At 53.8% G+C, this 14,576-nt stretch overlaps 1 protein-coding gene and 1 long non-coding RNA gene across 6 annotated transcripts; one reads left to right on the plus strand and one right to left on the minus strand.

Moving 5' to 3' along the window:
* The first annotated feature begins 437 nt into the window (after positions 1 to 437).
* On the plus strand, positions 438 to 11,997 carry PIP4K2C (phosphatidylinositol-5-phosphate 4-kinase type 2 gamma). Of its 5 annotated transcripts, none has more exons than XM_025476846.3 (10): positions 439 to 721; positions 3,405 to 3,502; positions 4,163 to 4,259; positions 4,609 to 4,752; positions 7,935 to 8,081; positions 8,265 to 8,303; positions 8,889 to 9,002; positions 9,357 to 9,624; positions 9,811 to 9,914; positions 10,109 to 11,997. In XM_025476846.3, exons 1-10 carry the CDS (start codon positions 539 to 541, stop codon positions 10,187 to 10,189), a joined length of 1,275 nt encoding a protein of 424 aa, XP_025332631.3. In that variant the 5' UTR covers positions 439 to 538; the 3' UTR covers positions 10,190 to 11,997. The 5 variants fall into 5 exon arrangements, with proteins under 5 accessions (XP_025332632.3, XP_025332631.3, XP_025332634.1 ...); XM_025476849.3 differs by lacking the exon at positions 439 to 721 and adding an exon at positions 1,039 to 1,156; XM_035696381.2 differs by lacking the exon at positions 439 to 721 and adding an exon at positions 1,386 to 1,409.
* On the minus strand, positions 11,691 to 14,546 carry LOC118350095 (uncharacterized). Its single transcript, XR_004803282.2, has 3 exons — positions 14,331 to 14,546; positions 12,207 to 12,310; positions 11,691 to 12,006 (listed from the first exon to the last, which is right to left on the minus strand). It is a non-coding gene; the product is annotated as an uncharacterized LOC118350095 (long non-coding RNA).
* Positions 14,547 to 14,576: the final 30 nt, after the last annotated feature.

Below are 14,576 nucleotides of genomic sequence, written 5' to 3' on the forward strand. Positions count from 1 at the left end.
GCTTCGTGTCTACTTTCGGAATAGTCCAGTCCCCCTGCGGAATGATGCCTGGCGGTGCCCGTGAGAGACACACACAATGCCTGGAAACCACTTGGGGGTGGGCCACTTCGTAAAGTGACACTTCTGGGTTAGAGCCTCGGGCGGGAGGTTACTCCTAAAACTCGGTAAAACCGGGAGGCAGCGGCGTTGCCGCCAAGGAGCCGCCGACCTGGAGGGAAGCCGGGCGGCCCAGGCCGGGGACCGAGGCAAGCCGGGGCCGGGGCCGGGGCCGGGGCCGGGGCCGGGCCCGCCCGCCGCCCGCCGCCCGCCGCCCGCCGCCCGCCGCCCGCAGGGAGCGCCAGGTGAGCCCCCACCGCGCGGGGGGCGGGGCGGGGCGGGGCGGCGGGGGCGGAGCCAGCCCAGCCCCGCCCCCTGCGCGCCCGCGGGCGGGCCTCCGGTCACGTGACGGCGGCCCAGGTGAGCGCCGCTTCCGGGGTCGGGAGCCCGCTGCGCCGGCGGCTCGGCGTCCCCTCGGTCGGTTGCGCGGGCGAGGGAGGCTATGGCGTCCTCCTCTGTCCCGCCGGCCACCGTACCGGCGGCGGCGGCAGCGGCAGCGGCAGCGGCCCCGGGCTTCGGCTTCGCCTCCAAGACCAAGAAGAAACACTTCGTGCAGCAGAAGGTGAAGGTGTTCCGGGCGGCGGACCCGCTGCTGGGCGTGTTCCTGTGGGGCGTCGCCCACTCGGTGAGCCCGCCGCGCCCCCAGCTCCCGCCTGGAGCCCTCGCCGCCGCCCCCGCGCCCCCGCGCCCCGGCCCCGGCCCCCGCGCCCGCCCCCGCGCCCGCCCCCGCGCCCCAACCTCAGGTGTCCCCGCCGCGGCGCCTCGCTGGAGGCGGCGCCGTCGTTCCTTCCGTGAGTCGGGCCCTGGCCCCCTCCGCGCCCCGGCCGCGCCGCGTCCGCCGCTCGAGCTCCGCCCGCCCCACCTGCCCTCCTGCTGCTCCGGCGTCGCGGCGGGCTCGGCGGGAGGCCGGGCGGGCGCCCAGGGCGGCGGTGCTGCGGCTCGGGAGGCAGCTCGGAGCGGCGCGGGTCGCCTTCCTCTCCAGCTGCCGCCCTGGTGCTGGAGCCTCGGCCCTGGGGGACGCTCCAGGCTTCCTGCGCGCCCCTGCCTTTGCCTTCCGAAGGTACAGCGTCCGGGAGAAGCCACCCACCCGGGCCTCGTTGACACTGTGTATGGGATATGCCTTTGGTTTTCACTGCATCCCCGTGGCTGGCCGCGGAGACGCTGTTCGGGGTCAGCGGGGGGTCGTCTGTGACCAACAGGATGGCTGAGGAGTGCTGCTGCTGGGGACGCTGCTGGTGAACCTGAGGAACAGGTGGCCGGTGTGGCCTGGGAGGAGGCCAAGCAGCCCAGTGCGTCGCTTTTCCTTCACTCAGGTGAAGGAAGCACAGCCATTGTTCCTCCACCCTCAGATTTAGAGTGGGAGGGATGCGGTGACCTTGAATGTAACAGGCAGTATTTTATAAATCAGTCTCCTTGAAGTGTTGTAGTCAAGGCGGAGTTGGACAGGTGGAAGGGAGTAAGGAAGAAGACCATTTTTGTCCCCTTCTTGATTTGTGGTTTAGAATGTCGGGGGGTGGGGGGGGCTCTTTTGTATTTGTGGTTCTATGGACCGCCCCCAGCTCCTGGGTGGTAATGTCTTAGAGGTAGGGCCGCCTCTCATATGGACTTTACAGGTGACCCATCCATCCCTTTGGGAAGCTTACCAAGGAGGATTTTTCTTTGGTAAGGATTGAGGAGTTACACATGAGAGCTGGCTGCCTCAGCTTCCCTAGGTATATATACTTTAGCTTCAACACCCCACCCTGTAGCCAACCCACATTTACTTCAAGTGTCTAGAGTGGAGAATTCCTTGAACATATGTCTTAATGATGATTCAGCCTGCTTAACAGCAGGTGGCGAGGAGGGGGCATGAAGAACTATAGCTGAATTTTAGGCTGGGAATCTCAAGTGGCTTTTCTTTTTCTTTTTCTTTTTTCTTCTTTCTTTCTTTCTTTCTTTCTTTCTTCTTTCTTTCTCTTTCTTTTTTTTTTTTTTTTTGGTTCCTGGAGGAAGACGTTCTGTCCTCCTTTTCTTTCTTTCTTTTTTTTTTTTTTTATGATAGTCACAGAGAGAGAGAGAGAGAGAGAGAGGCAGAGACACAGGCAGAGGGAGAAGCAAAAAAAAAAAAAAGGGAGAAGCAGGCTCCATGCACCGGGAGCCCGATGTGGGATTCGATCCCGGGTCTCCAGGATCGCGCCCTGGGCCAAAGGCAGGCACCAAACCGCTGCACCACGCAGGGATCCCCTGTCCTCCTTTTCTACTGAGAGTGAGAGGAGCACAGTTTCACTGCAATCTGTGGATTTGGGTTAGGCTGCATTTCATCACCTCTGTTGAATGATCAAGAGAGGCAAGGCCTCCGCTTATTCATCTAATACACACTTCAGGACCCCCTGTGCCAAACTTTATGCTAGCTCAGCACCTGAGACATGCAGACAACTACAGCTGATCCTTGCCCTTGAAGAGCTCACAATGTAAATGGTGAACTTACATAAACTAGCCATTAGAGTCATGTGATAAGCGCACTGTTAAAGGTGGGTGAACAGTATTGCGGCAACGCTGGGGAGGAAACACATCTTCTTGGGATTTCTTCGTGCAGGAACTCCCTTCCCACCCAGAATTAGCAGATGGCTGATTCTGGGGGCCAAGGAGAGCGTGTGTTGCTTGCATCCTTTGGGCCATGGCCTGACTTGACTTTTAGGAACAGACAGCTAATGAGCTCATATCCTCTGCCTGCCTGCATGCACCCCCTCTGAAGTCAGCTGCTCTTCTTTTACTTGACACTCAGGCAGGTGAGGACCTACTGGAGAGACCTGGGTCAGGGTGGTCTGTTTGTAAGGAGATGCCTCCTGCAGGATGTGGACATCTCATTCTGGTTGCTGCAGGCTCCTCAGAGTCCCATTAACTCTCTTGTGTACATTTAAAAAAAAAAAAGCGCCTTTTGTTTTGTTTTTAATGGAGCATGGAACTGTTTGTCTTGAGTGTTTTGAGTCTGCTGAGGGTATTTTTTTCCCTTTAGAACTTCTCACAGCTTTAAAAATAGTGCTGAGCTGCTTACAGGGTTTGCCTAATATAAAATGACTGCTGCGAGCATGAAGCTCCATGGGGGTGGAGTGTGAGGGGCTGTGTGTGGGGGCTGCTGACTGCAGTCCCTGCTGGGCAGCAGAAGGGGTCAGATGCATTGTCTCACCTCTGGCAAGTAGATGCATAACTCGGGTTCCTAAATGAACAAGGGTTGAGTTGCCCTTTTCTGACTTTCGCCCAGAAGCAGTGTAGAAGTAGCTCTCCACACCCCTCCTCACTGGCTCCCTGTTCTTGTTTTGGTTTATCAGATCAATGAGCTCAGCCAGGTGCCTCCCCCAGTGATGCTGCTGCCAGATGACTTTAAGGCGAGCTCCAAGATCAAGGTCAACAATCACCTTTTCCACAGGTATGTGGAGATCCCTGCTCTTCTTTTGTCAACCTTCCTAGAAGAGAGTAATACATAATTTTAAGAGTTAAGATTCAGTGAATCGAAGGTTTTAGATTTGGAAGGCAGTTTGCAAGTTCTGCATTCTAACCCCCTTCCCAGAGCAGAAATTCAGTATCGTGCAACAAAACCATTAAAGTAACTTCCAGTGTTCTCTATACTCTGGTATATTTGTACTACTTTGTTTCTCATCTAGCCACAGAGTAAATACATTTAGATGCCCTTACCATTAGCTTCTGATAGAGACTCCCTGAAAGAAGTATCTTAGTCTCCTAGGTGCTTCTGGTATCAGAAGATGCCATTCGGAACAGTCGCACCTATTGCGGATTTTAGGATATCTCGAACTTGCATGAGATTTGGGAAATGATGCTGTTTAGATGGGCATTAGATCCTGGTTCTACTTAAGCTACTTATCAGTTCTCTGTTTGAAGCAGGTCACTCAACCACCCTGAGCCCCAATCTCTCCTGTAAAATGGGAATAATATACCTTTAAAGGCCTTCACAATAGTTTCATGAGAATCATATAGGGTAAATGTGTTGAAGGTGCTCTGTAGATTGTCAAGCCACATATAAATGTAATACTGTTCCTTTGTTTTCTTACCCTGAAAACCCCTATTTCAGAGAAAACCTGCCTAGTCATTTCAAGTTCAAGGAGTACTGCCCCCAGGTCTTCAGGAACCTCCGTGATCGCTTTGGCATTGATGACCAAGATTACCTGGTGAGAGTCCTTTTCGGGTGAGGGGTGTCCTTTCTCCATGACAAGCAGGGAATCCTGGGGCCAGTCATGTTTAGAGAAATGAGAGCTTTGGTAAGTCTGATTCTTTACCTATTTGTGGTCACAAGGCCTCTTCAAAAATCTGATGAAAGGCGTTAACCCAGTCCTTGGGGAAAAATGTAGCTACATTAAAATTTTTGCTTTCACATTCATTCAGTCCAGGTGAAGAACCCCTGCTCCACCTTTCATACAAGAGTTTTATCTGCTTTCGGATACATTCACTTGACCATTATCCTATGATTGTATCTCCATTCAAAGAGGAAAAGAGCCTCTGACCTATTTATGTTCCCAGGTATCCCTCACCCGAAGTCCCCCGAGTGAAAGTGAAGGCAGTGATGGTCGCTTCCTTATCTCCTACGATCGAACTCTGGTCATCAAAGAAGTATCCAGTGAGGACATTGCTGACATGCATAGCAACCTCTCGAACTACCACCAGGTTAGGCGGCTTTCCAGCTTCGTTCTTTCCCTCTCCTCTCTAGTCATAGCTTTGCTGCTGGAGAACATTAGGAAACTTTTCTCTTTTCCCTACAACCCATTTTGCTGCCCAAGGAGCACTTGACATCATGTTTTTGAAAACTAGGAATTTCGGAAAAAGCCTCTGCATACCTCTTTGTGTTTGACCAAAAAGGAGAAGTTAGACATGTTCCTTTCTCATTTGGTATTTACGATCCCAAACTGCTGTGGATTGATACATCAGGGGCACACATATAGCGGTTATCAACTGTAGACTAAGCCAGAATTAGGTGAACTGTTAACACCAATATACTGTCAGGAATAAATGTGGTTTCGAGGAGAAAAGCAGGATAAGTACACAATTGGGAATAAACTGAAGGGGAGAAGCATGATCATATCCAGTCCTGAGTGGGATTAGGGAGGCTTTTCTGTCTGATGAGATTAACCTGAAACGTGCAGTTTCCGGAATATTTCAGTGATAAAAACACTGCCTGAATATCTTTCTAATGGGAAAAAAAAAAATCCCCCTAAAGTCAGTTAGCAAGGAATAAATGAAAGACTAGAAAAATAATTGGTTTAGTCAACAAACATTGAATCTCCGTTATCACTAGGCCCTACATTAGGCAGTGGAGAAAGAGGTGACTGAGGAAGAGGCCCTGGAGGATCTCTCAGCCTCACGGCAGAGGCTAGGAAACCAACATAAACACAGTGGGATGTGTGCAGTAGTAGAGGGATATACAGAGTGCTGTGGGGGTGCTTAGGAAGAGCATCCTAGCTTACCTGGGGAAAGAAGTGCACTGGGAGGTTCAAGGAGAGTTTGTTAGAGCAAGGATTATAGGAGTCGGTTCTTGAAAGACTAGTATGGACTCCTTAGACAAGGTGGAAGAAAGCATTCTAGGCAAAGGACAACTTGCAAAGGCACAGAGCTGAGAGAGCGGTATATTATTTAGAAATAGTCCCATGACTGCATTTTCGAGAATGGGTTGGATAGGGGAATGCTAGGAGTGAAGATTAGCATTACCAGGTAGGAGGTAATGCTAATAGTCTGGGTGAGGAATGACAGAGGGTGGAGGAACGATGGCAGTGGAGAGGCAGAGGGACTCGTGGGAGACTTGGGGGAATTAAGGCAAAGGTGCCTCCAGATTCCTGGCTGGGGATAACCGGGTGTCTATTCACTAACAGTTGGGAAGCACAAAAAGAAAGCGGTTTTGGGGAGAAGACAGTTCTGATTTAGACATGTGGAATGTAGGGTTTCTACAGTTCATTCAGATGTAGATGTTCCATAAGTGGTTGGGGAATGGAGTTCAGGAAAGTAGAAGTGTAGATTTGAGAGTTACAGGTAATAGATGGTATTTAAAACTATAGATACAGACTATTGACAGGAAGTGTTATGGAGAAGAAATGAAGCAATTAGAAGAGCCCATAAAGGAGAGTTTGAGTTGCCAGGTACCCTCCTTTGTTCTGTATGGGATTTGAGGAGAGAGGGGAAGAGAATTGGAAGAGTGGCATAGGGGGAGCCCAGGGTGAAGAGAGTTCTAGGGAGAGTCTGGTTGGGAGTATCAAGTGCCCCCAAGTTGAAATACAACAATAACTAAAATGAATACCAAATGATTTGGCAACAGGGATTTGAGGAAGGGAGTAGTAGATTTCAGAGGAAAGATGAGAGTATGAGTTTGATTTCACTGGCTTAAGGTGTGAAAGGAAGTGGATTCATTGTGGACTACTTTTCTGAGAAGGCTGGCTCTAGGGGAAGAAGGCAGCAATGCTGACAGAGACAATAGCGTAAAAGATGAGTCATTTTTTAAGAATCCCAAATTATAAGCCATCATGCAAACATTTTTACTATGGGAACGTAGCCCACCAGGAAATGTTAGTCTAGGTAAAATCATTTCGTGGTAAACAGATGTAATCTCTAATCCTGGTTCTGTGACCACTTGTACTTGAAGAGTTTAGGGATGCCTGGGTGGCTCAACGGTTGAGCACCTGCCTTTGGCTCGGGTTGTAATCCTGGGGTCCTGGGATCGAGTCCTGCAGTGGGCTCCCCACGACAAGCCTGCTTCCCCCTCTACCTATGTCTCTGCCCCTCTCTCTCCCTCATGAATAAATGAATAAAATCTTTTTTAAAAAAATAGAGAGAGGGACACCTGGGTGGCTCAGTGGTTGAATGTCTGTATTTGACTCAGGGCCTGATCCTAGAGTCCTGGGATTGAGTCCCGCATCGGGCTTCCTGCATGGAGCCTGCTTCTCCTTGCCTGTGTCTCTGCCTCTCTGTGTGTCTTTCATAAATAAATAAAATCTTAAAAAAAAAAAAATAGGGAGTCTAGTGGCTCTTGGGTGACTCAGTTGATTGAGCATCCGACTCTTGATTTTGGCTCAGGTCATGGTCTCTGTCTTGAGATTGAGCTGGGCTCCATGCTCAGCAGGGAGTCTACTTGCCCCTCTCCCTCTGCCCCCTACCTGTGCACGCGTGCATGCTCTCTCACTCTCTCTCTCTCTCTCTCATAAATCTTTAGGGGATCCCTGGGTAGTGCAGCGGTTTGGCGCCTGCCTTTGGCCCAGGGCGTGATCCTGGAGACCCGGGATCGAATCCCACGTTGGGCTCCCGGAGCATGGAGCCTGCTTCTCCCTCTGCCTGTGTTTCTGCCTCTCTCTCTCTGTGTGTGTGACTATCATAAATAAATAAAAATTAAAAAAAATAAATAAAAGCTTTAATATAAAGAGACATTATACAAATGGAATAAATCAGGAGATGGGGATTCAGAAACTTCATGGATACCACAGATGCCTTTAACAAGTCTCCACCACTTTTTTTTTTTAAGATTTTATTTATTTATTTGAGAGAGAGCATTCATGCAGGGGTACGCCTGGGGGTGGGGGTGGGGCAAGGCAGAGGAAGAGGAAGAGAGAAAGAATCCCAGCTGGGCTCCATGCTCTGCAGGGCTCAATCCCACAACCTTGAGATCATGACCTAAGTGGAAACCAAGAATCAGATGCTCAACTGACTGAGCCACCCAGGCGCTCCCCACTCACACTTTTGACCTTGTAATCTCTCTACTTGAAGTTGTCTGCCCTACTCTGGAATGGTGGTGTTTGAATTCCCATCCCTGGGCTGGTTGTGCATTTACTCCTCAGCTTCTCCCCATTCCTTCCTCCCTTCTACCCCAGTACATTGTGAAGTGCCATGGCAACACACTGCTGCCCCAGTTCCTGGGGATGTATCGAGTTAGCGTGGACAATGAAGACAGCTACGTGCTTGTGATGCGCAACATGTTTAGCCACCGTCTTCCTGTGCACAGGAAGTATGACCTCAAGGTAAGGAGAGGCTAGCTGAGGGAGAGGCTCCTGATAGCCTGAGAGTGGGGAAGGGCCTGGGAGGGCACTGAGATGGTTCATTTCAAAGGAAAGAAGACTGTGGGTGTGAATATTCCTCTTAGGAGCTGGATCCTAACTTCTTTTAGCCACTTCTGCTGACTTGGTCTTTGGGTCTCTCCACAGGGCTCCCTAGTGTCCCGAGAAGCCAGCGATAAGGAAAAGGTGATACTAATTTTAGGTGACAGGGTGAGGGATGAGGGAGGGCAGATAAAGGGATCTCCTTAGGATAGAGGTAGGGATCACCAGCTATTTCGTCTTATCTTAAACCACCAAAAAGAAGAGAGGTGTAAACTTGTGCTGATGCTGGGATTAAGTGTTTGGAATGGGCAGCAGGAGCAGCTGCTTTCTCACTGGCATGGGTTAGCCCATGTGGAAGGTGTGGCTATGGATAAAGACAAACTTTGAGAGCGAAATGCTTACTCTCTACCCCCCGCTCTGGGTTCTTGTATTCAGGTGGCTATTTTCTGCTTAAGAAGAATGAAAGGCGGTATGTGAGGTCTTGACTGGAAACCATAAGCAGACGGTAGTGGGATGTGATTTGGGGTACCGCTGCAGTGACTGAGTTTGGAGAAGCCACAAGAGCGGAGAACGGCCTCTGGGCAGCATGGCAGTGTGCAGTTAGAGGAGCTGTGAGATCTCTCTCCCCTCAAGGCCACTGAGTTACAGAGAGCCCTAGGAAGAGAGCATGGTTCTCTGAGACCTTGAGGGAAGGGCTGTATTCCCAAGATTCCCCTTACCTATTTTCAGGTTAAAGAATTGCCCACCCTTAAGGATATGGATTTTCTCAACAAGAACCAGAAGGTTTATATTGGTGAAGAGGAGAAGAAAGTATTTCTAGAGAAGCTAAAGAGAGATGTGGAGGTGATGATCGGGGTGCTTTGGGAAATGGCTGTTTCCTGTTGCTCCCCCCCGGGGCAGCTGTCTCTCCCGTTCCCTTTATTCTTTGGGTTTTCTGCATGTAGGGGAGTTGGGTATGGGACATAAAAAACCCTTAGAGGTGACCCATGGAGGGGATGGCTAGAATTGACTAAAAGGATGACCTCAGGTACCAGGACATTGATGTACTAAAGGGCAGTGGTATACTCCCAACCCTCGATTTTCATCCTTCCTTTCCCCAGGAGGGCCCCTGAAGCTCAGAGGGGAGGTATAAGGGTGGTGTGGTGCTGGGAGCAGGGAAGGAGATCTGAGGTATCTGATTTGTCAGTGGGGTCTCAGTTCCTAGTGCAGCTGAAGATCATGGACTACAGCCTTCTGCTGGGCATCCACGACATCGTTCGGGGCTCTGACCCAGAGGAGGAGGGACCTGTGCGGGAGGAGGAGTCAGAGGGGGATGGAGACTGTGACCTGACAGGGCCACCTGCTCTGGTGGGCTCCTATGGCACCTCCCCTGAGGGTATTGGCGGCTACATCCATTCTCACCGGCCCCTGGGCCCTGGAGAATTTGAGTCCCTCATTGACGTCTATGCCATCCGGAGTGCTGAGGGTGAGAGAAATCCTGGAAATATTAAGGGTGTTGGTGGTGGGGAGGGTTGGCCTTGGGGGAGTGAGGGGACTGAGACCAGCCAGGGTGGTGGGAGAGAGGCCAGTTAGCTTTTCAAAACAGATCTGACTGGTTCTTGGGAAGAGGGAATTGGGACTATACTTGCTCTTCCTCGCTTTCTTTCCCCAGGGGCCCCCCAGAAGGAGGTGTATTTCATGGGCCTCATTGACATCCTGACACAGTATGATGCCAAGAAGAAAGCAGCTCACGCAGCCAAAACTGTCAAGCACGGGGTGAGGGCTCCCCAAATCCTTTCCTATCTTTTGACTGGGAACAGAGGGAGCCTTTTGTACGGGAGCAATGGGGTGGCAAAAGGACGAAGGGCTGGGAAGGGCTGGGTGCGGAAGTGGTGTGGGGAGGACTGGAGGCTGCGGAGTGGGATGGGGTGGTGGGGTGCCTGACGCTGTGTTCCTACCTCCTCTCGCAGGCTGGGGCAGAGATCTCCACTGTCCATCCTGAGCAGTATGCTAAGCGGTTCCTGGATTTTATTACCAACATTTTTGCCTAAGAGACTACCAGACTCCGTGCTGCTTTATGTTCAAGGTGGCAGGGTTCCGAGAGGCTTGGGGAGCTGTGGATATGTTGACCACTACTACTTCTCTTCCTCTTTTGTTAAATTCCAGCTACAGGCTCCTTCTACCCACACAACTCCATCTTGTTGACTAGGCTTTTCCTGACCCTCAGAAATACACTGTCCTGTCCCCCCCTCCCCACCCGCCCACTTTTCTTCCATTTCTCCCTCCCTTCCAGCAATTCTGCTTGCTTCATTAGAGTGTTACTGTTGACTCACTCCCAAGTGCCTTGATCTTTGTAAATGTCCTGTTGTTTCTAGAACATAGGAGGAGATGGGGGAAGGGGATTACTTGCCATCTTCAGGAACTGACTGGACGGATGGACCTGGCTCAAGCAACTACTCTGGATGCATTTTGCTGTGTGGGATGAACTAAGAGTGTCTGAATTTTGCTGATAACTTTATAGAACTCACTGTGGCATGCCTCCTTCCCGGTAGACCCTGGGATGGAGGACTTTTAAGATACTACAGGTGTGGGTGCTGGCATGCACACATATGATGGGTTATGGCCCATTTTACACACTAATGGGGTGGGGAGCGGCGAGCCAGCTGGTGCCTTACAGAGGTGGGACCCAGGAGGACTCTTGAAATTATTCAGGGAATTGGAAAAGGTGTCTGTCAAGAATTGACTACTACTCTCCAAACTCTTCCCTCACCCTACTTCCAACCCCTGCCCCTGTACTTCTGGGCACAAGAACCCAGAGATGGCCAAACCGTTCAAGCCTGGGTGAAGATGTTTGACTGCTGCTGCTCTTCACCAGGACCTTCCACACCTCCCAAGGCTGGAACCCTTCAGCGGGGGACGAGGGTGGGGGCAGTTTTGGAGGCTGGGATGATGGGCCAGGGTGTAAGGTTCACTCCCAATGCTAAATTTCCTTTCTTCACGTGTAGCCATCTCTGAGGTTTTATCCCCAGCAGGAGGAAATATCTCTACCTGGGTCCATCCTGGTCATTTCAAGAGGATGGAACGTCTCAAGTGCGGGAACCTCCTCTACTCCTTGGAGATGTGCACCTAGCATACTTCCTTCCCAACCCCTTCTCAAGCCCTTTTTCCAGTTGGATGTGTTATTCTGTTCTTTTCTGTCTTATACTGCTACTATGTCTCCCAGGGGACAGATGGACTTCTTTGTCATCTTCACTCTCCACCCCCAGAGAGGAGTCAGAGCCATAACTCAATCACTGGCCCCCTCCCAAGAGTTGAAATGACAAGTGGTAGTCTCAGAGTGTAGAGGACCCTGAGGGCCCAGATAGTGTCCTCCCCACCCCCTGATACCTTTGGGGCTAAGGCAGCCATTCTTGCTACCCTCCATCCCCTTTATGGCTTCTGCACTTTTTTAAAACATAAAGATGGGCACCTGCAACTGGCCTGTGGGGATGCAAAGATTCTTTGCTCTGTATCTAGCTGGACTGATCTGTCTCACAGGAAGTCATACAGTCATAAAGGAGAATTTCTCTCTCCCCTTCATCTTCTCCAAAGGAAGTAACAAGACGAGTCCACAGTTAAGAATTAGAGCCCCTATAATATCTTCCCATCAGGGGCCTGCTGATCTTTTTCATTCCAACCATCTACCTTCCCCTTTTGAATGCAATAAAACTCCATGACACCAGCAGCTGTTGCTCTTTAGAAATTGGTTTTCTGACCATGTGGCTGATGTATCATGAGCAGAATGGTCTTCGTTTTGTTGCTTCTGTTTTTCATCTTTTTTGTTTTATTAATTAATAAAGATCTTGTGTATTTACTCCCATCGCTGTCACTGTATAGGAAATAAATTATTGAATCCATATTCCTTCACAGACATGCCTCCTCCCCCCCTCTTTTCTGAGGAACCCTGTGCTTAGGGGTGCAGAGACCAGATGAAGAATTACCCATCTTTAAAATGTGGGGCCCCTAATTAAGGATGTGGGTTTCTAGTTAAAAGGTGGTGAGGGGTGTGCATGGCAATGGAAAACTTACTCTCCAGCTCTGTCAGAGTCCACGTATGGGGGGGCCAGGGAGAAGGGCTGATGGGGTGCTCCCTCTTCCCCCCCGGAGTTCTGGGCCTGATGACACAGTCACTCCTGTAAAGGTGAGTGAGCCTCAGAGCACGCTCCCTCACTTGTACTTGCTCACAGGAGCTAAAAGAAGAACGGGGTGTTCCCCCTAGGCTTCCTGGGAAAGATGTCCTGTTGTTTGGAGAGTAGGAAGAGTACAGCAGGGTCCTGGGAAAGTGGAGAAAGCGACCAGCCCTCCAGCCCAGGGAGGGAGTGAAGAGAGGGGTGGATAAATAGAGGCTGCTGCCAGCCTGGGAGATCCAGTGCTGTTTGGCTGAGGAGGCCTTTGGCTGGTGGAAAAACCTGGCTTGATGTGGCCCCAGGGAAGTGAGCTGGCCCGGGGGCGGAGAGCGCTCTGATGTGGGAAGCAGAGCAGAGCAGAGCAGAGCTGTTTGTTCTTGGAGCGTTTTTAACTCTACTTGTACCAGAGACTTCGCACCCCCACCCCCACCCTCACCCCCATCCCCATCCCCCCCAAGGCATTTTTTTGAGGCCTGTATTCCCTTCCCATTCTGCACTAGCCTCAGGATCCCTGTGGGTGGAAAGGAAAGTCGGAGGCGCTCACCCAGCCCCGCCTGCGGGCAGGTTGCGGGGGTCACAGAAGGTCACAACCTAGGAGAAGGCGAGCGCCCCGGGAAGGGATGGAAATAGTGTGGGCGTGGGGGTGGTTCTCCTCCTCCAGGACCAGGGCTTTCCTTACTGTGGCTCTGCCCGTCCTAGATTGTTCCTCGGCGCTTCTAGCAGCAGCAGGCGGATCACAGAGAACCGCCCCCCCCCCCCCCCCCCCCCGCGGAAGGCACCCGCAGCCCGCTGCAAGGGCCGAGGGCGGGCAGCGACCCAGGCCGCACCGGGCTCCGCGCCCCCGCCCCCCCCGCGGAAGGCGCCCCGCCGCGAGGGCCGAGGGGGGCCCGGGAGGGGAGCGGCCCAGGCCGCGCCCGCCCCCGCGCCCCCGCCCCCGCCCCCGCGCCCCTCCCCGCCGCGGCCCGCGCTCCGCCCCCGCCCCGTCCCGTCCCCGTCCCGGGGCGCAGCGCCCGCCCCCCGCCGCCCCGGGGCCGCCCTCGCGCCGGCCCGCACCCTCGGCGGAGCCCCCCGCCCCCCGGGCCGCCCCCCCTTGTTGCTAAGGCCCCGACCGTCATCCCGGCAACAGCCTCAGTCATGTGACCGGCAATGGCGGCGCTGACGGGAGGTAGGTGAGCCCGGCGCCCCACACCCCCGCGCCCGCGCCCGCGCCCCCCGCCCGCCCCCCGCCCGCCCCCCGCCGGCCCCGCGCCCCCCGCGCCGCGGCCCGCACCCGGGCTGGCGGGCGGCGCCCCCGCGGCAGGCTCCCCGCCCGCGGGCCCCGACCGGGCGACAGGCCGACGCGGGCCTGCTTCCGCGCCTCGCGGGTCCGGGCCGCCGCCGAGCAGCCCGCGCCCCCGCCCGCGCCCGCGCCCGCGCCCCCCGCCCCCCGCCCCGCGGGGTCGCGGCCCAGCGCCCGCCCCGCCCGCCCCGCCCGCCCCCGCTCCCGAGCCGGCGGGACCGAGCCAGGACCCCGAGGTCCCGGGCCCCGCGGCCTTGGATGCGCAGGACGAGCGGAGGTTCCGGGGCCGCAGCCTCACCCTCTGGGCCTCGAGGTGCCTCTGGCCCGGAGGGGACTGGGATGGAGCCGCACAGCCGCTCCCCTTGGGGTCAGTCCAGGAGTTGAGGCCACACTGGCGGCCCCTCTTCTATTTGAGCCACCTTTGGAGGCGTTGTAGGGACAGCTCTGTAGCCGCACCCGGTAAGACTCGGGGGAGCCCCGGCTCCTCCAGCCGAGCCCCGCGGAGCCGCACCCTCCCGCCTGCAGACCCGGTCGCTGCCGGCCTTACTGCTCCAGGCGCGGGGTTACAAAGGCGACAGCAAGAACCTCGTTACTTAGGGGCTGTTGCCACTTTGCCCGCCTCCAAACAGACTTCCGCAGAAGGGACCCTGGGCTGGCCCGCAAGGAAGGCTCCCTAGCGACGGGGGCTGAATTGTGGGGGGACGTGGGGCAGGGTGAGGACTTGGGGAGCGTAGGAAAGCTTCTCACCCGTGTGATCCGAGGCAGGTGGCAAGAAAGACCTCCGTGGGGGGGGGGGGGGGGCTTTTCCCTTCCTGACTTCTCTCATCTGCGCCCTAGGCCTTCTTGAGAGCCTCAGAGCTGGGGAGGAGAAGAGGAAAGTTAGCTTGCTGAAGTTCCATCTTTAGCAACTTGGGAGAGGCTGGGGATGCAGCTCTGCAGGAGAGAAGGAGAGGAAATGGAAGAGGAGTTTTTGTTTTGTTTCTGGGCTGCTGG

The sequence above is a fragment of the Canis lupus genome, chromosome 10 (genome assembly GCF_003254725.2).
Source record: "Canis lupus dingo isolate Sandy chromosome 10, ASM325472v2, whole genome shotgun sequence".
In the NCBI taxonomy this organism is placed as follows: Eukaryota; Metazoa; Chordata; class Mammalia; order Carnivora; family Canidae; genus Canis; species Canis lupus.

What these genes read in the sequence shown, in the direction of transcription:
- PIP4K2C (XM_025476846.3), top strand. Translation starts at nt 539, where the DNA reads ATGGCGTCCTCCTCTGTCCCGCCGGCCACCGTACCGGCGGCGGCGGCA. An exon ending in ACAGGAAGTATGACCTCAAG is followed by an intron (nt 8,082 to 8,264) that starts GTAAGGAGAGGC and finishes GTCTCTCCACAG; the next exon opens with GGCTCCCTAGTGTCCCGAGA. An exon ending in TGCCATCCGGAGTGCTGAGG is followed by an intron (nt 9,625 to 9,810) that starts GTGAGAGAAATC and finishes TTCTTTCCCCAG; the next exon opens with GGGCCCCCCAGAAGGAGGTG.